Here is a 19,698-nt window from a genome sequence, read left to right as displayed (position 1 = left end):
AAAAATCGAAAAATGCACTTTAGCACTTGAAATTTTGACAGTTGATAAATTTTTGCATGATCTTTCGATCTACCTTTGTAAAGTTTGAAAAAGTTCGTGCAAGTCCTATAAACGCAAAATCTGCGATTTCGGCTGACCTGTCAATCAAAATGGCCGCCATTTTGTAAGTAAGGCCAACTTTTTTTTGGCAACTTTGCTTTAAAATGTTCCTTAGGATGTCCCCTTTAAGAAAAAAGTTGTCCCGGAGGATCGTCGGGGGGGGGGGGGGGGGTGGGGTGCAATTACTCCTATTGTCATATGCCGGACTATTAGGAGTTGGGAGCGGAAAAAAACGAATAAAAAACTTTCCGCCATTATCCTAAAAAGTGAAAAAAAAAACTCGACAACTTACTTATTGTATAAAATAGTATCAGGTCGCCATACTTTATCGTACGGTATTCTTATGACTTTGATACCGGCGAACTCCGACGTGTTCCATTTGAGCTGATGATCTGTCCATACCTGAGTGAGCCAACAATTGGTAGTGAGTATTTGATTCTTTTCGTCCTATAAAATAATAATAAAGAACGTGTGAACGAAATTAGTCGACATATGCTTTGGAAATTTCCAGCTCGTTTGTGTGTGTACGTCACAAAAAGGCCCAGTACGTACAAAAGGGTATGGTTAGTAAGTTAAGTATAGAACGAGTAACGACGACGACGAATCGTGACCCGCAGAATAATCCGCTTAGCAAGTTGGAAATTTATCATAAAATCGAGTTCGATTAACATTTGCTTAAGTCTTACGTACGTTGATAAAATAACGATTTTATTGTTTCGTGTAGTCGTCGTCATCGTCATCGTCGAGAGTTTGCGATGATTTTCAAAATATAGCTTCGTTCTTCTTTCATCTGCGCCTAGATTATTATGTAGGTATTACGATGGTACATATTTGCTGTTAAGATGATGTTTATTTAGTATTTTGTACTTTGACAATTTCGAATTCACCTAAGTGAACACTGAACAGCCTTTGAGTTTGCTTATGCTTAAGACAAAATGACTAAAAACTAATAGGCTAAATTCTTCACGTAGCAGGTAGGTACTAGGTATAGGAGCGAGGGGAGGTAAGGAGGTAAAGTACTAACTACGAGATTCGTATCACGCTGCTGAACTGAATCATACTCGTAGTACGAGTATAAACCGAGCTTTGATTAAGAATTTCGTAAAAATTACGGTACGTAGCTAGGTAAATTACTGCGACGAAAGTTTTAGCCAAGTTTTAATTATTTTCTCATAAGAATACCGAATAGCCCTGATTCGTTTAGCCGCGCAGAGCAGACAAAAGCCAAAGCTAGAAAGAAGCGAAATAAAGATAAAAATTAAAAATTGAAATTACTAAAACAATTTGCGATGCGAATTTTTATTTTTATTTTGTGGGCTTTCGTGCCTACGACGACGACGAGCAACGTTAGTTGAAAAATCGCGATTTCGAATTAATTTTTTTTCTCTCCGCAGAGTTAAAGAGACTGAATAGAATACTAGAATAGGTATTATAATTAACACGAGCCAATGCCACATACACGATGGACGAAGTATGCAGCTGTATATAGGTATAGTTTATGTGAGGGAATTATACGACGACGACGAAGACTGAAATACAAAATAGTTTCACGAGTAAGGTTTTTGATAAAAGGTTTATACACTTCGGTATTGTACATATAAAAAGGTTTGTGAAAATGCAAATACGCCTTTATAGTAGGTATATTCGTTTTGAAAAATATGCCGCCGCCTTTGGAAATCGATTCGAAACATAATCGCGAGTATAGTAGGTAGGTAGGTATTCGAGAAAATATATCCATCAAAAATACTTTTAAAAAGCAAAATTACCGCCAACCAAAAAAAAAAAAAAAAAAAAAAAACTTGCAAAAAGAATTGTCAACAAAAATCTGTTCATTAAGTAACTTTATTGAAAAAATTCATGATATCAAAACATCGCCAAGCAATTTTCATTCAGCAGTTGTAATCAGGAATTGATATGGAATTTCAAATTAATTTGGTACTTACTGAAATAAAATATCCATAAGTTTGAGAACTGAATTGAAAAACCGGACCGATAAATTCCGCCGGCGCTTGGCCCGGTTTTTCAATTCAGTTCTCAAACTTATGGATATTTTATTTCAGTAAGTACCAAATTAATTTGAAATTCCATATCAATTCCTGATTACAACTGCTGAATGAAAATTGCTTGGCGATGTTTTGATATCATGAATTTTTTCAATAAAGTTACTTAATGAACAGATTTTTGTTGACAATTCTTTTTGCAAGTTTTTTTTTTTTTTTTTTTTTTTTTGGTTGGCGGTAATTTTGCTTTTTAAAAGTATTTTTGATGGATATCACGACTTTTTTTTTAAATGTGTACATATTGTAAATTGTTAATGCGAATTTGGGTACATACTCCAAGAAGTTGAGAATATCAGATTTTTGTTGACAATTCTTTTTGTTTTTTTATAGGTAAGTTTTTTTTTTTTTGGTTGGCGGAATTTTTGCTTTTTAAAAGTATTTTCGATTGATATCACGACTTTTTTTTTTTTTTAATAATGTAGATTATTATAAATTAGTAATGGGAATTCGGGTACACCAACAATTTTAGAATAATTTGTTGATTAAATCACAAAGTTTCTCACTAGAAGAACACTACCGAACTGATGTGAGTCAAATTTCGTACAGTGATTTAAATTAGGGTATTATTTCAAAATATAACGTTTGTTATTTAAAAAAATCATTTTTGACTCCCTTTTTCACAATTTAAAAATTGCTTTCCCCCATAAAACCCCCCAAAAATGAAAATTTCTCGTTGTACCGTAGAAAAGGGTCATCTACATTATATTCGCTATCATTTTGCAAAATTTCAAGCAAATCGGTTCATTTGGAGAAGCTGTAGCCTTGTCAACGGAAATTTAAGCATGAAATTTCATGAATATTTCCATTTTTCACCCTCAATCACCCTAAAAATAAAAATTGTTTGCTGTACCATAAAAAAGGGTCATCTGCATCACATTTAATACAACTGTGCAAAATTTCAAGCAAATCGGTTCATTTGGAGAAGCTGTAGCCTTGTCAACGGAAATTTTCATGAATTTTCATGCTGAAATTTCCGTTGACAAGGCTACAGCCTCTTTTAATGAACCGATTTGGTTGAGATTTTGCACATTGATAGTGAATATGATGTAGATGACCCTTTTTTATGTTACAGCTAACAATTTTCATTTTTTGGGTGGTTTAGGATGAAAAATGGAAATATTCATCACGAAATTTCATGCTTAAATTTCCGTTGACAAGGCTACAGCCTTTCCAAATGAACCGATTTGCTTGAAATTTTGCACAATGATGGCGAATATAATGTAGATGACCCTTTTCTACGGTACCGCGAAAAATTTTCATTTTGGGGGTGTTTTAGGGGGGATAGAAATTTTAAAATTGAGAAAAAGGGGGTCAAAAATAATTTTTTTTCAAAACTGACGTTGTATCTAAAAATAACTCATTAATTTACACCAGTGTACGAAATTTGACTTGAATTGGTTCAGTAGTTTTCTCTTAACACGAAGATTAGTGATTTCAAAAATTACCCCAAAATGCCAACTTTGGGTATTCCAATCTACATCATTTTTTACCGTAGAAAGTTTGTAAGCATACCAAATTAAAGCTCTCGTTGATGCCAACAACATATCAAAAAATCAGATTCGTGCGTGTTTTTATTCGCGAGAAATTCATCATCGAAAATACGCTTAGTTGTTCAGGGAATATAAGCAGTAAGTGGCCGGACTGTCATCACGTTTGGTATTATCGTTTTGTTTTTTTTTGTGTTCGTTTTTTTTTCTTGCTTGGCGGGGCAGTCCGACCGGACTGCTTGATTATATCGGTTTAAAAATTATATATTTAGTTGCGAATTAGTATTAATAGAGAGAAAAAAAAAAATTCCCACGAATACCGCACAAGCCAAGTTTAAAATACGATTTACCAAAGCAATGAGATGAATTCTTTTTCTAAATTTTTCAACCGACGAACGCCCGCAGTTATACGAAAATTTAACTCGTTGTACGAGAATATAATATTTTCTCAATGAGGTATTTTCGCCGATATGAACGCATTTGGCTCCGTCGAGTTATTAATAATTTCGAGTAAATATTTTCGTAACATTCTAACACGTCTCGTATAAAAAGTATTAAATTCGAAAGCTGCATGAATATTGTAATCGTTGGGCTATTGAATTTTCAAAGGGGGATTTCTTGCTTTTTTTTGAATTTTTATGCATCGATTTGTCAAAGGAAAACTTACGTACATAGTTGTGAGTTGTAATTACGAATTAGAGCTTATTTAAACATGCAATGATTAAACTACGCGAGATAAAATTTTGATAAAATTTCAACCACTAAGAAACAGTTGGATTTTTGAACCATTTTATACAAGGTATTTTGAAAATTAATTTTTACTGAAAATTCATCCTTTTTTAAATATGATTTGCAGTAATTTTTCTTTCTCAAGCATGTTTTTATATTTGTGCTCTTCTGGGTGTTTCTTAATTATTTCAACACGTTTTAGATACTTTTTCGTGCATTTTTGGAAAAATTTTCTGAAATTTCAATGTTTTTTTTTTTTTTGATTTACAGGGATTTAAATACTTTTTCGAATTCACATCACATTAGCACGTTTTCAACTCTTTTTCGTGCGTTTTTGGCTAATTTCACTGAAATTTCTTCACTTTATGGCGATTTTTAATATTTTTTTATAGGTGTTTTATTATCTTTCAAAACGTTTTTGAAATTTTAATCATTTTTTCGTGCATTTGTGGAAATTTTATTTCAATTTCATAATTTTTTTTGGCAATTTACAGTGATTTTTCAGTATTTACATCATGTTGACACTTTTTATTTATGCTATTTTTCCAATTATTTTTGAAATTGTATCTTTTTTTCATGATTTTTATTGAGTTTTTGAATGTTTTTATGTTACTTTTACATCATTTTGACACTTTTCCATGCACTTTTAGCCTTTTTTTCGGATTAAAACGATTTTAATGCTTTAAGTATTGGGTATTTTTACATAATATTTTTAAATGCATTTTTGAAAAATTTTATCAAAGTTTCATCTCATTTGTTAAAATAGTGTTTTTATACCATTTTAACACAATTTTCATACTTTTTCAAACATTTTTGCAAACTTGGTAATTTCTTCATCTTCTTCTTGCATTTTTTGAGATTTAAAAAAAAAATTCATCATTCTTTTAGTAATTTATATCATAGTGATTTCCTGAGTGGATCTTTGGCAATTTTTTCTGAAATTTCATCTTTTTTAATGATTTATTGCAGTTTCAACGCTTTTTTGAGTGTTTTCAAGTTTTTGTGATTTGAGGAAATATGCCTAAATCGCCTTGGCAATTATTAGATAGATAGATAGATAGCTTTTATTAATATTCGGTTCAGCGCAATTGCTCTATTCACAAATTTTACAAATAGAATACTTGAAAAATAACTTGAGAAAGAAAAGAGTTAGGGCTAAGAACCTAAAAGAAATTTTGAGGAAGTTTTGGTTTGAGTCTTGAAGGGAGATTTTGCCCGATATCGAAGCAGCAGGCAAGGGTGTTATCAGATAATTTGTTCAGGTATTTTTCAGTTACAGTTTTCAAAAAGTCGTCGATCGTTTCAATTTTGAGTTTGCGTTGTATTTGAGTATTCCGGCAAAACCATGGAGCGTTAGTGGCGATTTGACAAAATTATTTTGGAATATTTGAAGTTTTTTCTTGTTTGTTTTGGAGGTACCATACCACACTGGAGCCGCATAAGTAAAAGTAGGACGAAGAATAGTCTTGTAGATTAGTAATGCTGTTTGGATTTTCAAATGTGAACGTCTGTTGATAAGTGGGAAAAGTGTTTTGAGTTTGAAATAGGTTGCTTTTATTTTCTGTGAGATGTGACTTATGAAAGTGAGTCGTTTGTCAAGGAATACTCCAAGATATTTAACGGCTTCATCACTCCATTCTATCGTAGTGTTTTCAATATTAATGTTTCTGGTAGGGTTGCAGTGGTGTCACAGCGTGAAGATTTTTGTAACAGTTTTGTTTGGATTGAGTTCAAGCTTCCAGGATTTTAGCCACAAGTTGGCGGTGTTGATACTTTGTTCAAGTTTGTCGATTGCACTGGAGAGATTATTACTTTGGGTGCATAAGCAGGTATCATCTGCAAATTGAAGAATTTCAGCATTTGATGAAGTTGTGATGTCGTTGCAGTAGATGTTGCAAAGTGTAGGGCTTAGAACAGCTCCTTGAGGTACACCTCTGAAGATAGGTTTAGGGTCCAAAAGTGAATCGTTTATGCGAATCTGGAAGTAGCAGTCTGATAAGAACACATCCCTAATATGTACTGAAAGTATGGTAATGTGGGGAACTATTTATAGATCCTTGGCGCGTAGCTAGAAGGCTCAGTCTGACCGGGCACTACTTAGAGGGCACTAGTGAGCTGGCAAATGTTTACCTTTTTCAGACTGGGCTTTTCTTATCAGTGTTAACAAAAGCATTAATTTTGAGGGTTAAAACTGAAAAAATAATTTGATGTACATTATTTTTACGATTATTATTGCATATTAATCATGACCGAATCATATTTTCATTTTTAACTCGTAAATCCAACGTTTTGGTAAAATATGACTGATAAGAAAGGGTTAATGAAAAAAGCACGAGCATTTCAAAGCAGCCGAGACCTCACTTAGCATCGCGCTATGCGCATGCGTGTGGACTTGCCATAATATTCTCATCCTCCTGTATGTGTATATTTTCGTATTTTCAACTATTTTTCATCTTCGATGATCGTTTTTTTGCAAAATGTTTTTAAAATGTAAGTATTTTTTACCATATGAATGTTTCGTTAGGCCGGTGTTAATCTGTTTCTGTTCCATATGTTGTAATGTAAATCATTCGCCCATCATAGCAGCTTAAGTCGTCACAAGAAAAAGGCGCATCAAACCGAAATCGAAAATGAGAAGAAAACGTTCATTTGTGACCATTGTGGATTCGAATGTTCCAACAAAAAAATCCTCATTCGACACATGAAGGATAATCATTTACCTAAACTAAACCCAAACGGAAAAGTAAGAGTGCATTTGTGTCTATACTATTCCTTGAATTTCTTATTAAAATGTGATGTTGTGGTTTTGAAACATTAAAAATTTGAAAAAAAAATAGTTTTCATTTTTAAAATAAAACGACAAAACATACATATAAAATTAAAAATTAGTAGTATGAAATAGAAATGAAGAGTCGATCATCAAAAATTAATCTCTGAAGGATCAGAATTCAGAATTCTGTCTTAAGCTGCTATGATGGGCGAATGATTTACAACATTTATGGAACAGAAACAGATTAACACCGGCCTAACGAAACATTCATATTATGGTAAAAAATACTTACATTTTAAAAACATTTTGCAAAAAAACGATTATCGAAGATGAAAAATAGTTGAAAATACGAAAATATACACGTACACGAGGATAAGAATATTATGGCAAGTCCACGCGCATGCGCAAAGCGCGATGCTAAGTGAGGTCTCGGCTGCTTTGAAATGCTCGTAAAAAAGCCCGGTCTGAACTCTAGAACAATGGGCACACTAGTGCCCTCTACGTGAGAGACTAGTCCAAATGCATCAGATCTCTAACCACCAACTTTACTTGGTTTTGGCTACTCACAATGGCTGGTTCTTCGTCAACTTATAGATGCATAGGCAGTGGAGCTTTTCCCCTCCACCCCTCTTTCCTGTCCTAGCCCACTTTCTTAAGCGGATAATTTGTGCTTTCAACCTGATTTCTATTTGAATTATTTCTATTAATTGTGGTACATTGGATATTTCTCTAATCCTGCTAGCCATCGGAAATATCTGTTGTCTAAAATGAGCTTTGTGTAAGACATTTCTGTCGATGTTGTCTATCATTAGGGACACCTGCTAAAGAGGCAGAAAATGTGAACAGTGTCATTCAGGGGTGCTAAGAACCATAACCACAAAAAACCGAAAACCGTAACCAAAACCCGAACAAGATCCATAATTTTAGCCATTTTCAAACCCTAACTGAAAACAAAAACTGAAATTTCATAGGTTTTTAGAAAACCGTAAAAAACCATAATAAGCATGATGAAGCAGCGTGAGTGAAACTGAAACCTAAACGGATAGGTATAATTTATTTCAGTTTTTTTCATTAGGTACATTTTTTTGCCATTCATTTTTTGCGATTTTTTCACTTTTTTGACTTTTGATTACAAATTATTCACGTATTAAAAAAATTATATAATTACACTAGGCAACAATTTTTGACCTTTTTTTTGTGTTCGGGTTGAAAATGGGCTTAATCGATAGTTTAGACCCTAAAACAAAAAACAGAGTGGGGTTTTTCAATTTGAGTTGTTTTTGTAGTCAGGAGAGCTGATCAAAGTTGCAAAAATGGCCGTTTTTGCCCTATTTCACGAGTCTGTGGAGACATCAGTATTATGTTTCAAAAAAAAAACAAGGTCATATTCGGATTCTATGCACTTTTTTAAGTAAACAATTTCACCGGATTTTTGATTTTCGAAGTTTCAAGCGCATACGGAAGATTTTTGTTTGTAACATATTTGAGGAGCGATATTCCAAAACGCACTTAAGACCATTTTTTTCGAATTGCGTTTTTTGGCGCCTTCTGGTGGATAATGTATGGACTCTCATACCTACACTTCTAATCTACCCAAATACAGCGCGAATCCCATCTAAAAAGCCAATTTTTAAAAAAATTAAAAAATGAAAGTCCCGCCAAAACGGCCTTTATCCAGTGATTGTTGGAAATGTGTTTTAATTAAAGAGCAGGGCTATTCCACGTCAATTGGACCAAGAAGTGGTAGGAGGTTCGGCGATTTTTTTGAAATTTTTCCTGTGGAAAGACCTTCCGAAGGGATGACCAATGGTGCAAATCGCATCCCTCTAGCCCATTTTTAAAGGTAGCCAGTTTCAGTGATCCTCAAATATCATCCATTTCAACAGTGGATTACTCAATATAACCGCGATACCTATCGAAATGGAACTTTTTCTCATAGTTAGGGTTTTGAAAGGCTTTTTGGTGATATCTTAAAAATCAGTGTTGCCCAGGCATCGTAGCCAAATTTTTCTAAAAAAAGTGACTTTAGTGACTTTTATCAGTGAAAAAAGTGACCAAAAAAGTGACCATTTTTTTTTTAAATTCCAGCGTTCAGGAGAGCAAAAAATCGAAAAACAAAAGCAAAAAAACTTTCAATATCTCACCTAAAAATTATTACTTTATTCTCCCGCCTGGCCCCACCGGAAAATCCGTTTAAAAACAAAAATGTAAGAACGAGGAGTTCATTTTTTTATTTTTAAAATTTTAGAATTCAAATGATGTTTTTTTGAAGGAAGTTGATTTTGAAAATGAAAAAAGATAGGCCTAATCAAGGGCGAAAGCTCTTGAAAATTTGTATTTTGAGAGGCAAAAAAACATGTTTTTTTGTAAGAAGTTTATTTTTTGGCTTTACAACTTGATTTTTAAAAAAAAATCTCTTTATTTTGAAAAAGAAAAGAAAACAAACCCGAGCGAAGCGAGGGCAAAAGCTTTCGAAAATTGATGTTTCGAAAAGTAAAAATTTGTGTTCTTAAAATTCTGAAATTGTTTAATAAAGAAAATTGTCATAAAATCCTTTGAAAATGAGTAAAAAAACGATAATTTGGATGAAAATTTTGTTTAAAAAACGAAAAAAAACAACAAAAAAGTGACTTTTTTTGGAAGAAAAGTGACCAATAGTGATTTTTTGATGAAAAAAGTTACCAAAAGTTACATTTCGTGATAAAAGTGACTTAAGTCACTATAAAAGTGACCGGCTACGATGCCTGGTGTTGCCACTTTATATTGTACAAAAAATTAGCTCAAAAAGTTTCAAAACATAGTTTTCATATCGTTCGGACTCTCAAAAATTCTGAAAAAATATATTATGCACAACTTTTTATGCTGAACAACATAATATTAAAAAAGTGGCATGGTAACATGTTGCAAAGTCGATTTTAAAAAATTCAAAGTTTGCAAAAAAACGCGATTTTTTTATTCAAAACATGAAAAAAAGTTTTTATAGGTGAAGTTGACCCATTTGACCCCTATTTTTACGTTCCTATCTGTCGGAAAAGTTGAAAAACCCCTTTCACCCGATGAAATGAAAAACAACTTTAAAAAAAATAATCTCGACGAACAGTTGAGAAATAGCTATTAAAACATTAATCACTTTACATTTTGAAAAAAATTTTCCAAAACGGCCTTTGTCAACATAGGTCACTTTCATGAACGCTCAGAGGCACTAATCAACATATCGCGTAAAAATGTTTAAAGCATAGCACCAGGGAAGTGTTTGGGTAGGTAACAGAACAATCACCAATGCCAAATGTAACGTAACCTCTTACGTACCACGTTTTTTCCTTCTCCTGTAAAATTTCAAAAAGTGGACTAAGGGCGTTTTGGAATATCGCTCCTCATTTTAAAACTCGGAGCGCGCGACGCTGGCGTTACTCCACCACGTAATCGTGGCTCGGAATCGTGTTCGCGCGGGCGAGGCTCTCGCTCCAAGTTTTAAAATATGTTACAAACAAAAATCTTCCGTATGCGCTTGAAACTTCGAAAATCAAAAATCCGGTGAAATTGTTTACTTAAAAAAGTGCGTAGAATCCGAATTATGACCTTGGTTTTTTTTGAAACATAATGCTGATGTCTCCACAAACTCGTGAAATAGGGCAAAAACGGCCATTTTTGCAACTTTGATCAGCTCTCCTGACTACAAAACCAACTCAAATTGAAAACCCCCACTCTGTTTTTTGTTTTAGGGTCTAAACTATCGATTAAGCCCATTTTCGACCCGAACACAAATATGCCGTTGCCTAGTGTTATTGTTCTTGAAAACTACATACTTTTTTAGAATTATTATGAAATTACTATACTTTGTTTCCTGAGATTGAGAAATTTTGAATTGAAGATATTTGAAAAAAAAATTATGTAAAACTGAAAAAAACCGAAAAGCGAAACTGAAACCAAAATTTTTGTAAATACATATATGAGATCAAAACCGAAACCAAAAACCAAAATTTTGAATTTCAAAACCAAAACCGAACCAAAAACCGAAAAATTTCAAGGAAAAATTGGAGTGAAACGTTAGCACCTCTGGTGTCATTAGTAAGTAATCACTTTCGATTTCTATTAATGTAACATTACTTCATCGCTAATTAACAATCAATAAGCTTACACTTATCATTATTAAGGTAAGTGCAGCTAATTACGCCAGGTTGGCAATTACGCCACTACCGCAGTTCTCATGGTAAATGGGTAGATGGCGCCCTGTGACGATTTTTAGGTGATTGTAGTGTTAAAGCCAAGGTAGGAAAACCAAAAATATCACCGGACTGGATAATTTTCCGATCTGTAGCTCGCTTTTTCATAAATTTGATGCCAAAAAAAAACGTCATGTTAAATTGATCACAGTTTGGAAACATGCTGTTATTTGTAATAAGAGCGAAAAAAATGTTTGAAGAAATGTTTCCTGTAGTAAATTTAATGCCGATTTTAATGTGATAAACAGTTTTTGCTATTTCTCGAAGTAAGTATAGAAATGTTGAAAAATATACAAAAGTACCTATGTTAAAAATTATGCCACTTTAACAAAACTCTTTCAGGACGTTCACATATTTGACCAAAATGCTAAGAAATAATTTTTAGCGATGTTTTTATCAATACTTTTAAATAATTTTTTGGGGGGTGGGGGGAGAGTGGCGGAATTACCTGCATTTGTTGATGAATACACCACTTTGGTGAATAATTTTCAGAAGTGGTGGGGTGGGATAGGGGGAGGGGTAATGGAAAAATTTTTTTAGGGAAAGGTAGCCAATAAGATGCCCAAAATGCCAAATGATTTTTACCAATGTTTTCATTGATTTTAAATAGTTTTTTGGGGTGGTGGCGTAATTACGGGCACGTGTTGATAATTACGCCACTTTTGTGAATAATTTTCAGGAAGAAATAGGCGGTATTGGGGGAGGGGTAGAAAAAAAAATTTTTGTGAAAGGTAGCCAATACTTAAGATGTACTTTGAGGTGGTTCATTCACATTTTTGCCAAAGATGCATTTCAACCCCACTAAATGACCTCAAACCTTAGGGTGGTGTAATTAGCTGCACTTACCTTATTAAGATTTTTCTAGTTAGTAACACGAGTTGTAAGATGCAAGCCAGAGCTTGTATCCATTATAAAATAATCTCGTCCTTATTTTACATTGACTAACCTTGAAAGTGTATTTTTTCTAGTTGTTCTTTAATATAAATAAATCACATAATTAGTATTATTTGTCGAATGTGTGTATTTATTTGGTACTTTCGAATAACATTGTGAGTGGAGTAGATGATATTTATTGAACCTTTCCACTAATGTGAGCTATCCAGGACAAGGTGATTATTCCTTCCCTAAGGAATAATTATTGGCTTCACCATCCCAAACAGGAATTATAATAATTTCCCTCAATCCAAATATTCATCTCTCACTCTATTAATTTCAAGACCTTTTTGACACATTTTTCATGCGTTTTTGTAATTTTTCTGAAATTTTATCATTTTTTAGCAACTTGTAATAGTGATTTTAATGCTTTTTTAAGGAATTAATTTTACATAAGTTTAAACAGATTTTACCTTACCTATGCATTTTTGACTTATTTAGTAAGTTTCAACACTTTTTGGTAATTTACAATGGTTTTTTTGCTCTCCCCCCCCCTCAAAAAATTCTGTAGCTTTTTGGTAAAATTTGTAGTGATTTTAAGCTTTTTCAAGTGTTTTCTTTGCGAATATTTCTGAAATTTTATCAATTTTTCTAGTAATTTACCTACATTGTTTTTACTGTTTTTTTTTTTTTTTTTTTTTTTTTTTTTTTTTTTAGTTCAATGTGCATAATTCTAACACTTTTTCATGCATTTTTTAAATTTTTTTAAAGTTGAGTTTTTTTTGTATTTTACAGTGATTTTAATGCTTTTCTACAATTTTTTCCCTTATCAATTTGTTTCATACAATTTTGGAAAATTTTCTCGAATTTTTTTTATTTTTTTTTATTGGAACCTCAATTTTTTGAAGCTTGGCAAATAGAATTTGTAAAATACACATAAGTGCAGTGCAGTGCATTGGAGGAGGGGGTGCAAAGCTTCAAAATATTGGTCAAAATGTGGAAAAATGTCTGCAGCAGTTTGTTACCTTGCAGCCGTATTTACGGCAAACAGGGTATGCAATTTTATTAACATCTTTGAACACTCATTGCATACCCACTTCGCCGTAAATAATATGCTAGCTGGTTCATTCCAGTTTGGTTTCGGGTTTGAATCCTCCGATTTTGAATTTCGAATGGAAGGAAAATCGTCGTCATTGGCCATTCAAGCCCCCTCCCCACCCACCCTCCACTATGAGGCAGGTGAGAAAAAGCAGCAGTTGAGGTTTTTCGTCTTATTGCCAAAATTTAAGTTTGATGACATTTGAAAAAATAAAATGATTTCCCAAATTTTCTGATGGTACCTATGCGTTCATATTGAGTTTCCCAACTTGATCACTCTTTTCTCAGCCACCCTGTATGTGTGTTCGGTGAATCGAAATCGTACTCGTGCAACAATAAATCAACGACGATTTTTTTCTCCAAAAAATAAAAAAAAATTGATTGTCTTTTCTACCGTACGAGTAAAATAGGTAGTAGGTATATCGAGGTATTATACAAACGTTGGAACTGAATCGGATGATTAGATTTTTTCGGATGCATCGCGTAGGTACCTACTCCCAATGACGTGACGACACTGTTAAAATAAAGGTTAGGTTTTTCTCGGATCTACTTTTAACCCCATATTCGACATTTTAGTGACGCGGCGGAGCGGCAGATGTAGGTGGAAAACCCTTTGAAATCTCTAACGGTCAATTTATATGTAAATCGTGTCGATTGGTACACAGTTTAATATGTATGAGGGGATAAAATTCACGAAAAAGTGTCCGTCTTCTTGCGATTGCTGCGGTGAGGTATGGTGTGTGTACAGTTTTCGGTACGTACCGTAGAGAAAATAGCGAGATGATTTAAATCTTGAGACGTAACTCTCTGTTCGACGTTCGGGTTGGGTGGTTTTTTCCCTCTTTCTTGCTCGCGAGTAAAATACTCGTATCGACGAAGACGACGCAGTACAAGTATAATTTTTGAATTGGAAATACGTGGGTATGATACAGTACCTACTACCTATAGTATACACATGTGAGGCGCCCAGCAGCCGTTCCCTCCTCCCTCTTACACCTTTCTCATACCTACTACCTGAAGACGTATACTACGTACTGGCAAAAGCTCTATATCACTTGACCTTTGACATGATTGATTACCAGTTAAATGATGGCGTTAACAAGCGTTACTCTCGCAACATATGTAAGCCGCCACACGGTGACGTGAATGTTAATAATTTCGTCATTTTTCTCGCGTCACTCGCGAAACACGTTAATAATAAAAAGATACACACATTTATTATACCCGCAGTCACATCGGCTACTTTATATCGTCACACTATCATCGTCGTCGTCGTCGTCGTGTCGTATTACGTATTTCATTTTCAGGAAATTCTACGGTGCGATGTGTCAACTGCAATGTTAAACCAAACAAGGGCCAGCCAGCCACACACGATAGAATCCATTTTTTAAACGGAAATTACGAGTTCTAAGAATCAGCCAGACGCATCTAGTACGCGGAGTATCTTAAGTGAGAGTGATTCGAGTGGCAGCTCTGGTGTTTTAATTAAGATTTCTTCTTTTTTCCCTCTGGTTTGTGAGGTTTCGTTGAATGAATCGTTTTAGAAGGATTAGCCAAGCTGTATTAAGAACTCAGGATTTCAAAAAGTCAGATTCTTTTTTTCGGAGTTTCAATTTTGAAATGATTAATTATCATTTATTATTATTATTTCTTTTTGTTAAAATATGATCTGCTCGAGGATTTCTATTTGCTTGAAAATTAAAAAGTGGATAAATACCCAATAAAATTGATTTTATTTGAAGCATCAGGGTCTTGAAATGATTTGAAAATGAAAGCACGAGATGGGTTAAATGCACTCAAAATTTTAAAACCCAATTTTCAGTAACTTTTGCTGATTTGGTCATCGAATTTACTACTTTATTCCCGAAGCTAGAAAACGCATGAAATGTAAACCACGAAATAGTCATTTTGACCTGGCAGGTGTCAATTTGAGGGAAAGGGGGTATAGGATGGAGGAATTTCATTTATTTTGAAACTATCAAAAATAATGAATATTTGTCTGATCGAAAAAAATGTATCTGACTTGAAATGAACAATTTAGGGGGCAATTGTGGCATGAGCGATTAACTTATGAAAGGGAAAAAATGATAATGAATTCCTAATAATTAAAGTTATTCCATCTTCTTCAAACATTTTTTTACTAGCTGAATTTGTGAGTGAATTGAAAAAAAATGTCGAGGGGGGGTGACCATATTCAGTGGAAACCCTCATTTCGAGTTGAAAGTCTCTCTGAAAAATTTTCAGCTTTGGAGCTGGGTATCCTTGGAGGTGCAAAATGGATCTTCGAAGAGTGGTCATCTTCGAAAAAATCAAGTTTTTTTCGCTCTAGCTCCTACTCAACCTGTTTTGGGGAAAGTTGTCTTGTTTCAAATCTACGAGCTGTTGTAAATTGGCTGGTAATTTTTTTTGGAAGGGGGGAATTCGTGTTCTGAAATATGTATTTTCTTCTCGAATATTTCCTATGTTAATTATGCCAAAACATGGACAAAAATTACTTAAAGGCATTTTCAAGTTGAAAAAAATGTCCCCCAAATGAATTAGAATTCCTTTAAAGTAGGTAATTTTCGAAATTTAATCGATCATCAGTGAATTGAAAATAACCAGAGCTCGTTCACTCGAAAGAGAAGAGAGGACTGATATCAGTTCCAAAATTGAGAAAAATATATATTTTTGAAATTGGTTTAGTAATGCCAATTTTTTGGTAAGAATTGCTAATTTCAAAAAATTAACAAAATTTGGTAAGTTGTGGCCTTATTTCTCGATCTTTTGCAAGCACATAATTATTATGACTGGATGAGATTTTATTTTTGAATATTCATGCACGAGCTTTCAAAACATTCCTATGGGTGAGTGATTTTGAGCTTTTTAAAAATTAATTTATAGTGCAATTTGATGGAAATTTCTTGCGAAATTGCAATATGCTGCAATTTTTCGAAAGATTTTCAAATCATTTTTTGCAATTTTTGTGAAAACGTAGCAAATGACGCGAATTTTTAGTCATTTTTGCGGCATTTTGCGAGTTTTTTATGAATTATTTCATAAATTTCGAAATTTAATAAAGTTGCAGCATTTTATTTTAAGTACATACATTTTATTATGTATTATATCTCTGTCGATTTTAAAGTTTTGCCATCAATTATTTTCTTTTAAATTTACTTTGAGGTAATTCTCTTCGTTTTATTAAAACATCTCATAATGTAATATTTTTATTAATTTTTGTTGAATAGAAAAATCTGAATTACGTAATAAGCACCATCTTAACCATTATTTATTCGATTTTGGAAGGAAGGTTAGATATCTTTTGGCAAGGGAGGAGAGAGAGGTGGATGAAACTGAAAATTTAACCTCCCTGCCTCTTCAGAATCCATCTCAGAAAACTGATAAGTATTTCATTTCGATCATTTTGTACAGAAAATTGCCATTTTCAATTTTTTGGCCTCATGGACCCCTGTGAAGTCGAAATCGTGATTTTCAGGTGTTCTAATTTTTGGTGACAAAAATTCAATGGGTCATAAAATTCATTTACAAAATTTTTGTACCATTTTGGCAATAATATCGTGAAATTTTCTGCTAAAAGTGAAATTAAGTATTTTTGCCTTCCTATAAGCTTATCCATGTGATGCAAAAAAAAATAGGTAAAATAAATTGAAAAATTAGAGGAAATGGTGAAAAAAAATAAAACATGCAGTCAATAGAGTAAATCGCCGAAATTTCATTAATTTTTAAAATGATCGGAAATGTTGCAAAAATGACGAAACATTTTCAAAATTCGCTAGATTTGTGTGAAAATTTCGAAAAATGACTTAAAAATCATTTTTCACCAAATTGCACAAAATTAATATTTTTTAAAAACCTCACAAAATCGCTCATTTCCCAATATTTTAAAATCTCGAATTTAAGGTGTAAGTTTGTTGCAAATGTTGAAAGCCAGATCCATTTAATTTGAAAAAATTGCAGTAAAGATATTTCATTTTTGATGCTACTACATAATTTCTAGCATAAGATCTCAACACACTTCGAGGGGCACCTGAGCCCCCAATTTTGCTAAAACTTTAGAAAAAAATGAAAATGAAGTGACTTATTGATTATAATTTTGAACATTGCCTTATTTTTCGACCTGCACTCTCCCACCAACGATTTAAATTGTTGTCAAAAAACCAAGAAATTGCATGTCATTTGTTAGATTCTCGAAGGTGCTAAGTTCAAATAAAAAGTATTCTGAAAACAATTTTGAAATAAAATTCGAAAAATTTGGTATGATTCGTTGATTTATTTATTTAGAAGGTACCTACAATTCGGTGCAAAATTCACCTGACAAATGGCCCCTTCCGGTCGCTTCTCACCGACTATGAAAAACTTAATTACTTCTTCGCGTGGTCTTATCTCTATCATTATTGGTAAATTTCGATAGCGAATGGATAACGCGAATGCCTCGAAGCGGTTTATCTTTGAATCTCTTTTCATTTCCAAGTTTTATAGACTCTTATATAAATTGAACATTAATATTATAATCGACGTCTTTTTGATGGTAAGAGTATAATACGCCGCACGTTGCCAAATAGTATATCTATCCAGTATCTACCCTCGCCCAAAGTGTACTTTATTCAATGTACTATACGTTAACCCTTTAAACAGGATATTACCCATTAGTCGACTATAATTAGCGACCTATTCCGGAAACTTTGCTTCGTTCTGCGAGCTTGCAGCTTTTATAAAATACAGTATACAATAAACCAATGTGCGGCGTGCGTGATGGATGATGATTATGTTGGATGATTTTACCAAAAGTACGACGAGGTGTTTAAAAATATATTTTTTATTGTGAAATATCTGCATATAAAGTTACGAGTGTGATTGTATGAAATTCGCAATTTCCTACACGGTTGAAAATTCGTTCCGAAAGATTATTGGAAACGAGGGCCTCTTTATGAGAGGGGGGGGGGCGATGGTCTGAAGTGTCAATCCAGTTTTCGTGATAATTTCGAATGAAAGCTTGAAAATAAATTCTCTATAGACAAGAGAGACGAGTCAATCCAAAATTTAGATTCTGCCTTTCATCGTTCACATAATTATAGTGATACAGAAAATCCGGCCATGAACGTGAGACGGTGGCTCGCTACAATGTCGTATTTTTCCAGACTAACGTGAACAATTGAACACTATGGACACATCGAAGAAAGATTGTCATGTAAGGTTATCTTGCTGAAAAATGTCCCGGCTGTCCTTATTATTGCCTTTCCTATCGAATGAAAGAATAAGCGGAAAGTAGAAAAAAGAAACGAACGAAGGAGGAGTCGAACGAATCATCTTGTAAAAGGGTACAGCTGCTGGTGAAAATTTATAATCAAGATGTTTATTTTGACTTGGCTGGCGGACGACGAAACTTGTAACCGGAGATTTTTCACATTTACACGTCGGCAAATAGGCGTGAAAAAGGGATTTTAATTTCCTTCGCGCGGACCTCTGGCCTGTTTGAAAAGGTTCGACTTTTTCGTACGTACGATTTGGCTGTATTACCAAATGAACCTGTATCTCCTAGACGTACTACATACATCGATAATTCTAGAATTTACTAGATTCTGCAGTATTTCGTAATTTACCAAACCGTTTGTAATTAGAAAATCTCCACTGGAAGTTATTTTACTTGCAGGTTGACTAACCGGAATTGAGTTTATTATTTCGCGTTTTTATAATGTAGGTACCTATATTTCTAATGAAATTCTGATCATCGCGTGTAGGGAAAGTCACCGAACTAAAAATTTGGATTTAGCTGAGTTGCAACACTGGGTACGAAAACAAAACCTTGAAAAAAAAACCTGGCCCATTTTGAAAAAAGTTTGAATCATAAATTCCATTATCGTGAGATTTTGTCAATATTTTCACATTTTGACCTTTGTAGAGGAAGTTAAGAAGGGGTATAGTCCAGGAAAATTAGATGAAAAAAAAGGGTCATTGGGAAAAGTGAGGTAGAAAGCTGAATTTTGGTATACAGGTCCATTTTTTGGTGCTGAACACGAATCCGATGAGTCCCCGGTCGTCCCTGGTGCGCTTTCTCCCCTATTGTGGATCTAAGCCCCCCAAAACCAGTTTTTTGCAATTTTCTCCCCCGCATTGCATTTTAGCGAAAAATGAGGTTAGACACAAGAATCTACGTCAAATTTCCGATCTAGTGACATATCAACTTTTCTTCTACCCTCAAGGGGGTTGGAACCACAACCATTCAAAAAAGGGGGGTTCCCTGAAAAATACAAAACGTCTATAGGCGCCTAAGAGGGGTGAAATGGTCCCCGACAGCGTTCGAGTTGATATTAGCATGAAAAGTGGGTACCATAGAGAAACCTCCGCGCAAAAAATTTTAG

General features: G+C 33.7%; 1 protein-coding gene across 2 annotated transcripts in view; it reads right to left on the bottom strand.

Annotated features, from left to right (window-relative positions):
• The window catches only part of LOC135839353 (neuronal acetylcholine receptor subunit alpha-10-like), a 198,087-nt gene that overhangs the window by 93,946 nt on the left and 84,443 nt on the right, over positions 1–19,698 (bottom strand). For both annotated transcript variants that reach the window (XM_065355345.1, XM_065355346.1), the window contains exon 3: positions 392–546. In XM_065355345.1, the coding sequence (XP_065211417.1) occupies positions 392–546 (155 nt within the window). The remainder of the gene's footprint in view (positions 1–391; positions 547–19,698) is intronic.

This window comes from Planococcus citri, chromosome 3 (genome assembly GCF_950023065.1).
Source record: "Planococcus citri chromosome 3, ihPlaCitr1.1, whole genome shotgun sequence".
NCBI classification, from domain to species: Eukaryota; Metazoa; Arthropoda; class Insecta; order Hemiptera; family Pseudococcidae; genus Planococcus; species Planococcus citri.
This window is presented reverse-complemented; position numbering and strand designations above follow the sequence as displayed.